The sequence below is a fragment of the Monodelphis domestica genome, chromosome 4 (genome assembly GCF_027887165.1).
Source record: "Monodelphis domestica isolate mMonDom1 chromosome 4, mMonDom1.pri, whole genome shotgun sequence".
In the NCBI taxonomy this organism is placed as follows: Eukaryota; Metazoa; Chordata; class Mammalia; order Didelphimorphia; family Didelphidae; genus Monodelphis; species Monodelphis domestica.
Genome location: NC_077230.1, coordinates 241,649,910 through 241,667,359, shown reverse-complemented (window position 1 = coordinate 241,667,359; position 17,450 = coordinate 241,649,910). Strand labels below are relative to the sequence as shown.

Genomic DNA, 17,450 nt, shown 5'->3' with positions numbered 1-17,450 from the left:
TCCGGTTCATCCGGGTTCTCCTTTTCGATTCTCCCGTTCTTCCTCTCCAAAGTTCCGGTTCACACCGGCTTCCGGCGACGCGGGGCTGGAAGTGGGTTTAAGCGCACCCGGGTCACCGAGTGACCTTGAACGTTTTAGGAAGAGATGGCGCTGGCGGCCGCGGCGGTAACGGCGAGGCGCCTGAACTTTTGGAGCTGCGCCCGAGGGGGCCGAGGTGAGCGGAGTGGCCCGCTGCTGGACCCTGTCTGCTATCAGTCCAACGATGGGAGGTGGGCTGGGGGTGGGGGGTGGAAGAGGGAGGTCGGTTTTCCAGTTGTCCTTGGGGCTCCTAGAGTTTAAGGGTTAGGGCTTTCTTCTGACTCTCGATGGTCCTGGGCTGGTGACCTCAGTGAGGACCCGAAGCAGCCCCTTGGTCCTTTTTCCTGCCTCCTACATGGGCTGGGCCAGGAGCCTCTCCCGGGGCCGTGGGCCCGAGTTGTCTGGCCCAGAGCTGCAGCCTCCCCCCAGCAGTTACTGTTGTCTACTTCTCTCCCCAGCCCTGCTCCTTGGTGCCCGCGTGATCAGACCCGCCTTTGTCTTAGGGTCTCTCCCCGACCGACCTGCCTCCGGAGGACGGCACATTCACCTGACTGCCAGCTGCTGTTGTACGTCCTGTCCCCGGTCCCTCTGCTCATTACCCTCCCGTCCCCTAGAGATAGACCCCCTCCCCCTCCCTCGACCATCTGGACGGACTCTGGCCACTCTCCCATAGAAATCATCCAGGCATAGAGATATGAAGTGATTTGCCCCCACATGACAGCTAGCTAATTTGAGGTAGATCCCACAGATCTTTTATACTCTTGACTTTTCTGTTACCGTTTTGCCTCACTTGCCTCTCCTAGTGTCAATATAGGGAAAAGCCTCGTTTTGAAAAATTAAATGTTGAATAAGCCTGCAGCTTTCTTTTTCAAAGACTCATTCTTGGGGGAAGAGTCATCCTCTTAATACCTAGGTAATATAGGGGAGTCAAAATGATAGTAATACCTAAGAGGGGATAATTTAAAACTTTTGATGCATTGTGTACTTTAATTTTTTCACAGAAGCCATGACTATTTAGGTTGATATTTAAATTACTTGGCAGTCTCAAGTAATTAAAATATTTATTTTACATAATCAACACATTGATGATTGAATGTTTTGACTGTTACTAGCTAGACATCTTAAAGATTTAATGTGTTCTTTTTGCAGAAGACCCTGTCAAGTCAGCAAACATTTAAGTGCCTACCATGGGGGAAGGTTAACTTGCCCAAGGTCACACAGGTAGTTAGTACCAAAGCCTGGCTCAATTCAGATCCTTTGATTTAAATTCCAGAGCTGCGTCCACTTTACCACCTTTATTTCTCTTTCTGTTAGGTTAGTATATTATTAGATTTGGATTGTTTTGAGCCCCTATGTGAGAGTATAGAAATAGAACTGAGAATAGATGTCCTCTAGGAGAAAGAGTTTTTAACTTTGTGTGAAAGACCTGAGTTTAGTTCTGGATCACCACTTATAAGCTAAATAACTAATGTATAAATTATTTAGTCTCTCTAATCCTTAGTTTTTAGCATATCACATCCTAATCACTGGAGGTAAGCTACTTAACCTGGAATACACTCTCCTAATGTAAAATAGATACAATATTTAGCTTTTTTTTAACAAGAACTGCATTTTGCAAATTGCAAAGTACTGTATAAACATACAGACTGTTAGTTTTTAAAGATTTTTCTCTAAATTGAAGTTTAGACCTGGTTTGGGAATCTTGATTAACCTATTTAATGAGGGTATCCCTTAAAAATACCTGAATAAATCTAAATTTTGTAGCTTGTTTTAAAGTTATTCACAAGTAACAGGATATAAAGCAGACTGAAAAATCTGCAGCTGGTAGGTGGACTATTGCTATTCTCTTTGAGCTGGTTGGTTTTGAAAGAAAAATTTCTTCCTGGCCTTTAAGGGGAAGTGTGAATAATATGTATAGAGTGTGTGTGTCTGTCTGTGTCTCCAACATTGGTTGATTCTCCAGTGATCATTTCATACCTTGCAAAAACATAGAATATTCTCTTCCCCAAACACTGGGAGGCTTTTTTTGATTTGGAAAAAATGAAAGAAGAACCTCCAGTTTTTTAGCCCCTATTCTTCTCATGTGTTCCATGCATTTTGTTAGCCTCATAAATTGAATTTTTATGTTAACACATATTCAGGTTGAGAATGTGTCCTAAGCACCTTCCTCATGTCACATGGTTCTGGTCCTCTTTGTAGCTGACTCTAAGGCTGCATCTCTTCATTGGACTAGTGAGAGAGCTGTCAGTGTCTTGCTGCTGGGCCTGCTCCCAGCTGCCTATCTGTGCCCTGGCTCTATGGTGGACTACTCACTGGCTGCAGTCCTCACCCTCCATAGTCACTGGTAAGCAAGATATTCCTGCTATACTTCTTTGTCTATGCTGAGCCTAGTGGGTTTCAGTTAAAGATGGACTTAATTCCCCACTGCTTAAATGTTTCAGCTATTTATCCCAGTAAATGCAATTACAAAAGCTACACTTGAGCAATTCCCCTGCTCATATGCTGTCCTTCTGTTTTTCTCCTCTCTCCTTTAAGAGATAGATGTTAGAATTGTTCTTTGATGACAAAATGGGGAGAAATTTAGAGGCTATGTCAGTTATAGAAAAGGGGTTGCCCTACCACTTCCTTCCTTTGTCATTGGAAACTTTAGCTCTCACTTCCTTCTGCTTTCAGGTTTCACTCTCCCTGCCTGGATTTTGAGGCCCATGGGGAAAGTTCAATAACAAGCTATTTGTTGATAACTTTGGGGTTTTCAAATTATAACCTTGTGTTTCTGAAGCATTAGAGAGCTAGTTAATTGAGCATCTTTGGCAACAAAGGAGCATGCAGAAGAAGTACATGGATGTGCTCTTTTGGATGCTAATGGTTATTAATCACAACTTTACATTTGTATAGTACTTGGTAGTTTTGAAAATGCTTTTCCATTATTTTGTTTTATTCTCCTAGCAACCTCATGGAGGTAGATTAAGTCCTATTGTTGAAGAAACAGGCTAAATATGGGTTGAATAATTTGTCCAAGGTCAAACAACTTGTGTAATAGCTAGTGAAAGGGGAATAAAAGGGTTGTTTTTAATAAAAGGTTGGACTGGATTATTTAAGAATAGGGTTACCAGGAATTTAATTAATTCCAAAGAGATTTATTTAATAATTTATTTACAAAATATAGGAAGAGTGAAGTAAGAAAACGAGAGAGAGGATAGGGTAAGATATCTAGCCTAAGCACTAAGTATTTTGCTTTGACTCCTGGCTCAACCCAGGCAGAGGAGTTTAGTCATTAGCTGGAGAGGTTTTGGCTTTGAGCTGAGGATCTGGGGCTGCAGGGAGCCTTTCTCAAGAGGATAGGTCTCCCCTGAGGCTAGTCTCTTCAGAAAATCCAGGAAAAGAATCAGTTCTTTTCATTCACCACATGTCAGTCCAAAGGGAGAGATTCAAGGACAGATTCTCAGGTCTAGTCAGCAGATTCTTCATCAGCCTCCAATTTAAACTCAGAACTCCAGAAGAAGTGAAAGTCTCCCCACAGAAAGTTGTCACTACCTTTTAAAGACTCTTTTGCGTTACTTCCCATGCCCTCCTCCACTTTTACGTCTACCAATTACAGTTGAAGCTTTGCTTAGGACTGCCCAAGAGGCAGTCAGTTTGATTCTGATTCGTCATCCACATGTGGGTCACAGACCTCTCCCACTCAGTGATTAAGTGGGATGTTTACACTTTTGGTGATCAGGGGAGTTAATTTAATCTATACATTAGAGTTGTAATTTTAAACTTTTGTTATTAAATTTAATGCTTAGTGAATCTTACTGCAGCAAAAATGAGAGGAGAAGGCCAGTGAGTGCTTCCTGACCACTGATTGTAGTATTTTAGATACTTGTGAGCTAAACTGAACTACCTGACTAAGAAGTGGTAAGTGATTTTTTTTTTAATTAAAACCCTTACCTTCCATCTTGGAGTCAATACTGTGTATTGGCTCCAAGGCAGAAGAGTGGTAAGGGCTAGGCAATGGGGGTCAAGTGGCTTGCCCAGCGTCACACAACTGGGAAGTGTCAGATTTGAACCTAGGACCTCCCATCTCTAGGCCTAGCTCTCAATCCACTGAGCTACCAGCTGCCCCCTGTGGTAAGTGATTTTTACCACTTGCAGCCTTTGCCAGAGAGACCCTTCCAAGGAGGTAGTTTACTTTAGTCAGATAATGGCCCATAATAATTATTATCATAAACTGGAATGGTAAGATAAAGGGATGGCCTTGTCGTGAAAACTTTGTTTTGAATCTCATTTCTAACATGGGCTAGCTATTTCATCATGGAAACCCTATCTGACCTATCCGAGTCTCAGTATCCTTATCTATAAAATAAGAATAATAATCTATTTTGTTAGGCTTAATTGAGAAAATGTACATGAAGTATTTTAAGAGTGCTACATCTATCTCTTATTTTACTTTAAATTTTTTCATTTATGCTAATTGGAGAAGTAACATGAAGTCAGATGCAAAATGTTGAATGTAATATACAACTTTAATACTTTGAAATCTGTAGAATAATTAGATCATAGCCATCAAAAGATTGTTGGAGATCTCAAGGATTTGCTTTAATTTTTGGATAGAAATGAACTGGAATAAACAACATTTCTTTGTAAATGGGCGATTTTGAAGTGCTTAAATCAGTGACATTTTTTTGTCCTGAACTCTACTTCTATCTTTAATGAATACTTCTTCATTAAAAAAAAATTGTGACAGAGCTAATAAATGGAGAAATTAGTGGAAATTAAATCTAAAGTTTCTACTTTAGCAGTTCTTTATCTTCATCCAAAATGCCCACTGAAGTATCAGGACATCTATAAAGCTATGTTTCTGAGAGAAAGTCTTTAAGTCTGAATAATAAAATGACTTGCAAGCGATTGAAAGCTGAAGTTTGGCTTTAGGAATTTATTTGCTTTCATTTAAGGTTTGGGTGCTTAAGAACCCCTTTATTCCTGGGGAATAGGGGCTCCTCACTCTTCTTTACCACCCACTCTCCAGTCAATGTTGCTGGTATCTATTTACTAGTTTGGAGATTTACTAGGAGAATCAATAGTTCTATAGTTTTAGTTTGGGATAGAAGGATAAGAAGGGGTTGAGAAGTAGAAAGAATGAGTAATAGAAATGGGGAAAGTGAGTATTGTTTAGTGAATTATTTTTATCTTTTTTGCATTAGCCAGTGGTAAATGGCTGACTGCAATTCAGAAAGTTGGGGCTGAGATTTAGAATTCCTTCATACTGAAATCCACTTTGGTCATTGGTCTTCTGCTCAGAACCCTTCATTGACATTGTTGTTGAATACAGTTCAGATTCCTTAGCCAGGAATTCAAATACAGTATACACAGCATGGTGCCACCCTACTTTTCCCTGTTTATGCCTTAGCCAAATTATAAAGCTTACTGTCCTCTGCCTTCATGCTTTCCTTACATTATTCTCTATATTTTGTATGCCCTTCTCTGCCTGCCAAGATCATGCCCATGCCATTTCTTTCATGAAATGCTTCTTGAACTTCCCACTTAGTATTGTTCTCTCCCAACCCTGAGATCTCTTCTAATATTTTGTTGAAATTATTTAGTCATGTATCATAGTTTCATCTGTATGTATCATATGCCTTTCTTAAACAGTGAGGGCAGGGAAACATCTTTGAATCAAGACTGCTTCAGTATATTGCACACAAAGGATGTTTAATTGAATAATCAGTATTTTCTTGGGTTCATTCATATTAACTGAAATAATTGTTAGAAGAAATGCTATTGGTGCCATTTGGTATGGTTTCCCACTATTGACTGGCCTTTTAAAATACCCATAATTTTGATTCTAAGAATGTATTCAGCCTTTTTGTTTAATAAATAAGGAAACTGAGCCCTGAGAAGTTAAATACCTTTTTTTCATTGAAAACTTTGTGATATTCTGGTAAGAAAATTCTACTTGGAAAAACGTTTACTAGCAGCATAATTGCCGTTTCAAATAGGTATAAAAATTAGGGTCCTCTCTGCTTCTTAGCATTTTTTTTTGTGGGGTCTAGATATGTGATTCAATTTGTATAGGGAGTGTTTGAGTATGGCAGTTCTTACTGCTTGAGCAGAGCAGATCTGCATCACCTTTATAATTTATAGTCTCAGAATGATCTGGGTCACTGAGAGGTTTGAATGATTCTGCCAACAGATCCAGTGTATGCAAGGGATGGAATTCAAACTCGGATTGTACTGCTGGTGAAGCCAGCTTTCTCTCTGATATATGTTGCAGCCTGTCAATGATCATTTATTCAGAGTAAACAGTTTTTCTTGTTTTTCTTCGCTGAATGTCAAGGGAAATATAGAAGGGGAGAATATATAGATAAGTGCCAGTACTTGTCAGAGAGTAGGCCCTTAATAAATATATGTTCATTGACTGTAGTTGCTAAAATATTTCTATTTACATTCCAGTTTATTCCTTTATGCTATTTTTTTTCCTTTTTAAACTCTTACCTTCTGTTTTGGAGCCAATACACAAGGCAGAAGAGTGGTAAGGGCTAGGCAATGGGGGTTAAATGACTCATCCAGGGTCACACAATGGGAAAGTGTCTGAGACCAGATTTGAAACTAGAACCTCCCATCTCTAGGCCTGGCTCTCAATCCATTGAGCTACCCAGCTGCCCCCTTCTTTATGCTATTTTTTAATTCAACCATTTAAAATAAATTACTTAACCAATCAAATGCTGTCTGAATTGTTATAAATAAAAAGTTATTGGGTTCCGTTAGCTTTGCTGTGTTTTCAAGGGCCAAGCAACAGGAAGAGAATAAACAATATTCAACCAATGACATTTCTGATAAATGTCCCAATTAACATGTACTTCCATGTTCCCATGTAGGAGTCTGATTAATTTTCATTTTACTCCAAAGAAGGTGGGGTGGTGGGGAACAGGTTTTTTCTAGCACATCTCCTTAGATGTTCAACTCTCCTTAGAGTTATTTTAATGATTGTCTGGTTTACACATGGTCCCTCCTGGGCTTTTTTTGTTTGATATGCTGATTGATCCAGCTAGGTTGGTAGATGTCTGGATTTGTGACTATTTTCTCCAGAATAAATCTCCCTGGGAATTATAAGTCTGAGAAAGTGAAGGTATCTTATAGAACTTCTTCCTTCCTTTTTCTTTAGTTATGGTCCTTATTACTATGAATTGAATTATTTAAACTTTTTTTGCAAAACAAGAGAAGACTACTAACTATAAAAATAACTACAAAAGTCCCTGAAGGGATGGAAAAGATTAATCTGGTGATGGGAGCTGAGAAAGATGATTAAATACTGCATTTGAGACTTGACTAGTTTTTGTTAATAATAAGATCACTATGCAAATGCCTGTCCTTTTTAACTTGTACTATGGTAGAATTTTCTTTTTCTCTTCAGGGGTCTTGGACAGGTTATCACTGACTACGTCCATGAAGACAAATTGGTGAAAGGAGCCAATGCAAGTCTTTTGGTGCTCTCAGCCCTGACCTTTGCAGGACTCTGCTATTTCAACTATCATGATGTGGGCATCTGCAGAGCTGTTGCCTTGCTGTGGAGACTCTGACTTCAGAGACTCTGACTTCCCTGGAAAAGAAATTATATACCCATTGCCTCTGCTCTATCACTTTATTAACCAATGAAAATGAGAGAAAAGTAGCAGGAAGTTCACTGATGAGACTTCTTCTTTGTTCTCCAATCAGGAGTTTTTTTTTTTTCTCCAATCAGGAGGCACACAGTTTTTTCAACGATTGGTCTCTGTGAGGAATATAATCCAAGAAGGATTAGATTAAGAAAACTGTGAGATAATTAGCTTGTGTTCTAAGTTCTAATGAGTCACTAAATTGTCTCAGGATCTCACTGGGTTTGTATCGTGCTTGTAAGCTGCCACATTTCATTTCACTCTTAAGAATTCAGTTATTCATCATCCTCTTATGACTGGATTTGTCCAGCAGCCCTGTCCCTCTTATAATGCTTCTTATTCTTGGGAATACTGGGCAAAAGAAGACATTTTGTTAATTCATATAATAAAAGATTTAAAAGAAAAGAAACCATGTGTCTTATTTGAAAACCTTTCATCTCTGCATATATTAAGAGTGCTGATGCCTATATTCTTTTTTAAAATCTTAACTAATTGTAGGACTAAGGTTCCCCCAGTTTCCAGAATATGGATTAATTTTCCCTATAAAGCATAAAAGCTCTTACTTGAACTTGATTGGCTTTTGCCTCTCTTGATATAACTTTCTAGTCACTTAAAGGCATAAATAAGCCCTACCTATATGGAACTGGGGATTCTCCAACTAACTGTTTAGTTAAAAAAATTAGACAACAGCTTCATTTCATCCCCACATCCAACCTGAGCAAGGTGCTGGTTAAGCCTAACTTAACACCAATTTACAAATCTCAAGAGAAAGCTGGGAGGGTAGTTTTTATGATTTGGAGGCAGCTGAGTGTTTGGAGCCCAGGTTAGGGAGGAAAGTTTCTAAAGTGTTAAGAATACGAATGAGTGGCCAATTGTTTGGAATATGAAGTAGTCTAACTGTTTTGGAAAGCAGTTTGGGATTATGCTAAGAAAGTGACTAAAATGTCTATACCTTTTGATCCAGAGGTTCTATTGAGTATATACCCCAAAGAAGTCAATGATTAAAGAGAAAATCTTCAATCATTCTTAGATTATTCTACAGATTCAGTATTACACATTGGTAAAAGGAAGCAGTGTAGGCCTCTTGGTACTCTCAGTTATGGCTACCAGTCAAACCACCAAAAGGTTACTTCACAGACAAGATTCAGTGGAACAGGAGGTTGAGAATCTTGAGGCAAATCATGAAAAAAAAATTTAGAAAGGGGCTCCTAGCAGTATCACATCTTGTATCACCAAGCAATAATCAGAGAGCTACTTGATTTTAAAATATTTTGTCAATGAAAAACTACATACTTAAAACCCAAAACAAGTGAAGAGTGCCATAGATTGATAAACTCAAGATCACCAACTTAGATAAGCAATTGAGATCTGTCAAAAACTGAGACAATTGGAAAAAATCTAGTTGAAATTAGGCTCACCAGGAGCAATTGGGGTTTGGGAACTTGGTTTCTGAAATGTTTTTATAACTATAATTTATTTCAATTGTAATTTCATGTTCTTTATTCAATGTGGTTAAAAGCATTTTAAGGCTGAGAACCCTGATTTAGGCTGGCATCTTACACTAGATGGAGCCCCAATAAGCTCCAAGGTACAGGAAATAATAAGATTCATGAAGTTATAATCATTTGGAGAAGAAGAGAAACCTTTCAAACTATAGGCAAAAATTCTTGGTCAAACAAGGCAGAGGGGGAAATTTTTTTTTTTTTGCATAAAATGGGAAGGTTTTGCAAGATCCAAATCATTGCAGTTAGAAATGCCAACCTAAGCTATGAACCAAATTCCCATCCCCCAAATGGGTCAAGCTGGGAGCATACTATGTCTCTTACATCTAAGGAGAGTGAATTTGTACATTTGTAATTGTATTTTTGGAAGTAAATATTCATCTTGTTAAAAAAAAAATCTTGGCAACAAATTTCCAAGCTAATGATTGACACTTAAAATAGGAAAATGATACAAGAATGTAAGGTCAAGAACCATTCAAAAGATATATGATCGAGGTACTTAAAATTTGTTCTCAAAATAAATGCATACTATCATAACCACATTGAAAAAAGGCTCCAACTAACTAATAAGAGAATCAACTGGTTCTGGAGCAGTTAGGTAGAACACTAGTCCTGGAGTCAGGAGGACTTGGGTTCAAATTTGACAAGGCACTTTTAACTGTGATCCTGTACAAATCAATCAATCCTATTTGCCTAGCCCTTGCCCTTCTGTTTTACAGTTGTTACTAAGACAGAAAGGGTTAAAAAAAACCCAACCACTTGGTTTTTCCTCATACCCAACAGATGAGCAAAAGTAACACAAAAGGAAAATGGCAATTGAAGTTGCTGTGAGGGTTCTATTGGTGAAACTGAGTTGGTCTGATCATTCTAAAACAATTTGAAAAGAAATAGGGATGAAGGAAAATGATAGCATTTCCAGACTTCAAACAATAAAATAGTCAACAAAACCATCTATTTTGTTTTAAACTCTTAAAATCTTTTGTCTTAGAATCAATATTATGTATTGGTTCCAAGGCAGAAGAGAGGTAAGGGCTAGATAATGGGGTCTGCCCAGGGTCACGCGGCTAGAAATGTCAGAGGTAAGATTTGAACCTAGGACCTCCTGTCTCTTAGTCTGGCTCTCAACCTAGTACACTACCTAGCTGCTCCCACCATGTGATGTCCAAAAAAGTAAAACATAAATAGGAAAGAACTTCCTATTTGCTAAGAACTGCCAGGAAAACTGGAAGGCATACTGGCAGAAATTAGGCTTAGACTAACACCATATATCCCTAAAGAGGACCAAAATGACATCATACATGGTCTCTGACAACAGATGGTGTCTTTTGACTCGCACAAAAATCAGATTCAGATGAGGCAAGCTTGATTTAAGTCACCAGCCTCAGTCTCTTCCAGAGACATCCAAGGCTGGTGGCAAGACAAAAGTCAGGAGGACTAGCAATGGCCTGATGGCTGACCTTTGTATCTTTGTATCTTCTGTGTCTGACCAGGTTCTAAATGCTCCACAACATCTGCTTCAGCTGCCTTCAGGATCACTGGAACAAACCATTCTCATTTGCCTATTTGGCCAGAGGATGTCTTCACACACCTCAGGTAGACACCCCTTTGACTCCCCATCTGTGGTGTTCTGCCTGCTTGCCGAGACAATTTGTCAGAGTGTGACTGATTCCTGTCCTGTCCTTTTTAGAGCCTCAGGTGAGAGCTGGATGCATGTGGACACAGAGGAGAGAAAGCAGCCCTGATGCTGGAAGTTCTAGTCTTCTCTGAATACCCAGTACACTCTATATTCCATAATAGAGGCTAAATAGGCATATGGCCTTGATACCAAAGATTATGTCATCAAATAATCTTTTTTAAAGATTGCAAGATGCAGATTGCAAGAAGATTGAAGAGTAGCAGATCATGCACCTTTGGCAGCCATGGTTAGGAGATATATTATTTTTTCCCCATTTTTAATTGTCATGCAAAACACTTCCATTTGGTCATTGTCATAAGAGCAAACTCATACATAACAACCCCTCCCCCAAATCAAACCAAACATACACTGATGTGAAAGATGACTCGCACAGTTCTTTCTCTGGAGGCAGATATCATAAGTCTTTCAGCATTGTCCCAGATCATGGCATTGCTGAGAAGAGCCACATTTTCACAGATAATCGTCCTATATTGCTGTTATTGTGTACAATGTTCTCCCAGTTCTGCTTCTTTTGCTCTTCATCAGTTCCTTCAGATCTTTCCAGCTTTTTCTGAGATAATCTTGCTTGTTATTTCTTATTGCACAATAGTATTCCATCACTGTGTATCACAATTTATTTAGCCATTCCCCAAATGATGGATATCCCCTCAATTTCTAATTCTTTGCTATCAGCAAAAGAGCTGCTATAAATATTTTCATATAAATAGGTCCTTTTCCCTTTTTTATTATCTCTTTGGGATACAGACGCAGTGGTGGTATTACAGGATCACAGGTTATGCATAGTTTTAAAGGCCTTTGGGTGTATTTCCAGATTGCTCTCCAGAATGGTTGGATCAGTTCACAACTGGAAGATATATTCTTAAAAAATAGATGGAAGTGGGGACAGCTGGGTGGTTCAGTGGATTGAGAGCCAGATCCAGAGACAGGAGGTCCTGGGTTCAAATCTGGCCTCACATATTTCCTAGCTATGTGACCCTGGGCAAGTCACTTGACCCCCATTGCCTAGTCCTTACTGCTCTTCTGCCTTAGAACCAATACATAGAATTGATTCTAATACAGAAGGTAAGGGTTAAAAAAAAATGGACAGTTTCAAAAGATAAAATATTCTAGGTTCCAATTAATGCAAATAACGAATCTCTTGAAGTTGCATTGTTGGATTAACTAATTTAAATTTTAATAAATATAATGATAGTAGGTATACTATATTGTTTTATATCTTACCTGTCACTGTTTTAGTTTTCTGTTGAAACTTTAACTTGCAGGCCCACACCACTCCCCAAACTGTATCTATTCAGTAAAATGCTAAAATAGGACTTAATTCAGGCCAACCTCCATAAAGTTCTTCCTACCTTTATCACTGCCACCATGCATTTCCTTCATCTACTCAACTGGAACCCCTACAGCTCTGGGTACATTTACCAGGTACATGAAATTTCAGCTATTAGAAACAATACATTTATGATCCTAGGCCTAAATAAATGTAAGGCAAAAGAGACAACGTGACTACTGAGCCGTTGTGGATCACCTTTGGGGTTGTAAACAGGAATGCTTGTTGCAGTACTAGAGACAGGCAAGCATCCTGTTTAAAAACATTTTCATTGACATTTTGTTTTTGTATCACTTGCGGTTTCCAACATATCTCTTGACCTACCCCTTCCCAAAGAAGAGGGAAGGGAATGAATATTTATTATTAGCTAAAGCAGTAGATAAATAGGCCTGGCATCAAGAAGACTAGAATTCAAGTCTGGGCTCAAACACTTCCTAGCAGTGTGACCCTGGGCAAGTCACTTAACCCTGTTGGCTCAGTTTCTTCATCTGTAAAATGAGCAGGAGAAGGAAATGGCAAACACTCCAGTATCTCTGCCAAGAAAACCCTAAATGGAGTTCCAACTGAGAGGCCTGGACAGCAATAAAAAATGGCCTGCTTTGTACCAGTGCTTACTATGGTAAGAAATAGGGGCTATCATTCCCATTTTGCAGATTGACTCAGCTTTTGATAACACCTTGGTTTTATTCAGGGGCCTCTCCCGTCTGCTTGGAGAGCAGAGTAATAAACCCTGGAGCCTTCCTTTAGAGAAGGCTCAGAACTTTTCCTGGTAACGCTCTGCCCCCTGGTACACCTCCCTTTCATCTCCCCGCTGTGTAAGAGGGCAAGGGCTGCTGAGCAGTGTGCCTGGCCCATCGAGGCTCTTGCTAAATGTCTACTGAATTGAATCACAACCCCATGCTGTAGCTCCTATTATCCCCATTTCACATTTGAAGAATGGAGACAGACAGGCCCAGGGTTACCCTCAGAAGCGTCTGAAGCAGGCTTTGAACTCTGGGCCCAGCCCTCTGTCCACTGTGCCAGCAGGCTGCTTAGTGCCAGGCTGCCCCTGCTCCCAAGGTGCTCCCAGGGTGCTCCAGGCTCACAGGGGAGACAATAGGCGGCCACATGCCCTTGAGTGGGGGGCAGAATAAACTGAGCTAATCTGTTTTGGGAAGGTATGAAGATTATTAAGGCCTGGGAAAGGCTTCTTGCAGAAGCCGAGGCTTTGGCTGAGAGAAGGAAGCTGGTGAGCTAAGAGGTGGGCATGAGGAAAGAGAGCATGCCAGGCATTAGACAGACTGAAAACACTGAGTTGTGAGATGCCATGTGTTGTGCAATGAACTGCAAGGACCGTAGTGTTGCTGGACTCCAAAATATTTAAATGGGAGTGAGCCATAGGAAGACTGGAAGGGGCTGTGCCAGGGCTGGAGTCAGGAGGTCCTGGCTTTAAGTCTGGCCTCAGACGCTTCCAAGCTCTGTGACCCTGGGCAATTCACTTAACCCCCCCCCCCCAACCACCTAGCTCTTAAAGCTCTTCTTCCTTAGAATGATACTCTGACATAAAAATGTAAAAAGGTGGAATGCTCTACATGCTGGAAGGGATCAGATTAGGAAGGGCTTTTGACACCAAACAGAGGAATTTCTATTTGGTCCTGGAGGTAATAGGAAGCCACCAGAGTTTATGGAGTAGAAAGGATGATATGGTCAGACCTAGAGGTTTAGGAAGATCACTTAGGCCCAGAGCCAAGATGACGGGGAGCAGAGAGTCTGGAGGCAGTGAGGCCAAGCAGCAGCCTTCAGCCACAGTCTAGGTATGAGGCGACTAAGGGCCTGCACCAGAGTGGTAGAAGAGGTCCAGGAGGGTGGGGGGACCCCAGAGATAGTGTGGAGGCAGGACCTCCCCAGCCCTTATCCCACAGACCCCCCACCCTGCTTCTCCACAGTCCCTGAAATCATCACCCCTGAGATTTGGCTGGCAGCTAGCTGCCTCTGGGGTATTGTGGCCCCCTCTTCTTGGACAGCGACTGCACTAAGAGCTAGAAAAGGGTCCATCCAGCAAAGTTCTTGGCACATCAGAGGGCTCAATGTTGGAAACAGCTAGAGTTTAACCAGGGAAATGACACGAGAGTGGCTGCTCTAAGGACCACTGGACCTTTGCATTTAATTTTCAGCTGAAACTTGTATGTGCTGTCTTCCCTCTTGGCATGCGAGCTCAATGGTAGGGGGACCGCCTTGTTTTTCTATCTGCATCCCTAGGTCTTAGCATGATGCTTTGCCCGGATCAATTTGTGCAAATAAACGCTTGTTTTACCCATTTATTCATTCATTCAAATGCTTAGCAATGGGATCTTTGGGTATGGGTATTTTAGTCCCTGTCTTTAAGTAAACACAAATTGCTGTGGAAAGTTTTGTAGCTATGACTAATCATGGCTCCAGCAACAGTGTATTAATGTATGCCTGCCTTTCCAAAGTGGGCTGGCATAGTGGATAGAGATTCATCTTCTTGAGTTAAAAATCTGACCTCAGGCATTTATGAGCTAGGTGACCCTGGGCAAGGGTCTCAATCCTATTTACCTCAGTCTCTTCATCTGTAAAATGAGCTGGAGGAGGAAATGGTAAACCATTCCAGTGTCTTTGCCGAGAAAACCCTAGAAGGGGCCATGAAGAGTGGGATATGACTGGACAACAACCTTTCCCTAATTCTTCCAACAATGACTATTCCTATTTTCTCTCATCTGTCAAATTGCTAGGCCTGAGTGAAACTGGGGAATAATTTTGCTTGACCTTTCTTTTTCTTCCTGGGGGCATTGTAGTATTGTCAATACTGTTAAACTTCTAATCAGGAAGACCTGAGGCTGAATTCCACCTCAAATATTTATCCTTGTAACCTTGGGCAAGTCTTTTGGCCTCTCAATCTGTTTGCTCCTCTGTATAATGAACTTAATTAAAATGGTTGTTATGAAGATTAAATGATATGTATAAAGTACTTTGTAAATTATTTGTAAGAAGGGGATAATAGGGCTTTTATAAGAATCAAATAAGATAATCTTTATAAAGCATGTTGTAATCTTAAAGATCTTCATAAGCACTGGCTATTATTAATATGATTAATTTTTTAAAAACCTCTTACCTTCCTAGAATCAATAATAAGTATGGGTTCCAAGGCAAAAGAGCAGTAAGAGTTAGGTATTTGGGGTTAAGTGACTTTCCCAGAGTCACATGACTTCGAAGTGTCTGAAACCAGATTTGAACTCCTGATTCCATGTCTGGTGTTCTATCCCCTGTCCCTGCTGGTTATTATTTTCTTAATCAAATTAAAGAATCCTCCAAGTAGATAGTTCAATTAAGTCAACATATGCCTTGAAATGAGGAGATTTTAAAGTTAGGAGAATGAAAAACATGTTGGAAAAGAAATTGCTATATGTCTGAAACCAAATTCATGATGTTCTCAACTTGGTCATCTTTTCTACTGATGGAACCACTATTGCCTCAGTTAATCACATTAGAGATCTCAGAATTAACTTTGTCTCTTCTCTTTCTCTAAGACTCTATACCAAGGCACTTGTCATGAGCCTTCTTCCTGTGAATTTTAAAACTACTCCACCCTACTCAGACATACTTTAGAATATTTGATTTAGCTGTCTCCTGATTGTAACAATGAAGACATTCTCTTTAACAGAATCAGAAATGTCTTGTAGTACTTTAAATTACTCCACCCTACTTAGACCCTATTTTAGGGGAAGATAAAGTTGTAATCTCCTGATTGAACAATGAAGGTACTTAGTTCTCACCTTATAGTAAAGCTAAGTCTATTTTTAGATCTACTACAAAAAGATGTTAAGTACCTATAAAGGTTAAATTAATCACAAAAAGGTCAAGTAACTAACAAAAGGTGAACTTAACAAAGAAGTGTGAAGTAGCTCAAAAGATATAATCTAACCAGAGAAGGTGAGAACTAAAGAATGGGCAGTCCTGGAGAAAAGCGTCTGCTGTGATTGGTAGATGTGAAAATTTAGAGGAGGAGACACAAGAGTGAAAGGTCTATAAAAGAGGATGAAAAGTTGACATTTGGAAATACTGTTGAGTTCAGGTGAGGAACTCAGCCTGGAGGAGCTCCCTCAGACAGCTTTCTTGAGACAGTCTTGTGGTGAGACAGGCACCATAATGGGCCCATTGAAGACCTAGGTCCATCTGTGGATTCAGTGGTTGGGCACTGCCCTGAGAGCAAGAGGGGCAATAAATGTTCAGGATGCGCTGAGGTGCCAACTGAAAACTCTGGGACCAGCAGTCTCCCAGGAACACAGATGGAGCAGACTTCTCCTCATGTCTGCTTTTTGCCAAGTCGGTCAGTTATACCTTCTTATTTTGGTTGCCCCTCTTCCTTGTTAATGTGGCTCATCTCTGACCCAAGGAAGCTGGGAAGGGCTCTACTCTCTTTGATGTTAGGGGCATGATAGGTGGCATCCTTAGAGGACTCATCTATGGCAGGGATACTACCTACTGTGTCATGCTAGCTAAGTGGCTGCCTGCTGCTATTCTTGTACAACTAGGGCCATCATGGGGTTGACATTTCTATAGTGCTATTTTTTTTAAACCCTTACCTTCCATCTTGGAATCAATACTCTGTATTGGTTCCAAGGCAGAAGAATGGTAAGGTCTAGGGTTAAGTGGCAGTGGGAGTTAAATGACTTGCCCAGGGTCACACTGCTAGAGATCTTGATAGAATTTCCAGGGAACACAGATTAAAGATAAAACATAAAAACAGCCTTAGTGAATCATAGGTTAAAGAAAACAATCCATTTTTGTTATAGGGAGACCCCAGTAGTAGGGCTGGTGCGAGGGTAGTCTCTCAATCACAAGAAAAGAAAGACACAGCCTTTTGCCTGTCACAGGTCTGGTTTCTATGCTGAATTGGGTGACTTTCTTAAATTTGAGACTCCAAGACAGAAGGTTGGAATTCTGTGGGGTCTACACACACAGCAGTCCATACTGTTCCTCTCTTCTCCCCACTGCCGTTAAATTCAAGTTGACTTTGTAATCAATTGTTCTGTCTTCTAATAAAGGTGCTTTACCATGTTTTCAGGTGGAGATCTGCAGAGTTTGTCTTCTCTCTGTTCCTCTGCACCATGACCTTCATATTTCTGTATTCCCAAGCTTAATCCTCCTGCCCTCCCCTGCCAACTCTGACTCTGTAAATGACACCTTAGCTTCTCTATCTTTGATTAAAA

General features: G+C 40.3%; 1 protein-coding gene and 1 long non-coding RNA gene across 2 annotated transcripts; both read left to right on the top strand.

The window, feature by feature from the left end:
- The first annotated feature begins 72 nt into the window (after positions 1-72).
- Positions 73-8,124, top strand: SDHD (succinate dehydrogenase complex subunit D). The gene is made up of 4 exons (XM_007494828.3): positions 73-214; positions 537-644; positions 2,278-2,422; positions 7,475-8,124. Exons 1-4 carry the CDS (start codon positions 145-147, stop codon positions 7,638-7,640), a joined length of 489 nt encoding a protein of 162 aa, XP_007494890.1. The 5' UTR covers positions 73-144; the 3' UTR covers positions 7,641-8,124.
- Positions 2,430-6,783, top strand: LOC130453763 (uncharacterized). Its single transcript, XR_008911310.1, has 2 exons — positions 2,430-4,188; positions 4,226-6,783. It is a non-coding gene; the product is annotated as an uncharacterized LOC130453763 (long non-coding RNA).
- Positions 8,125-17,450: the final 9,326 nt, after the last annotated feature.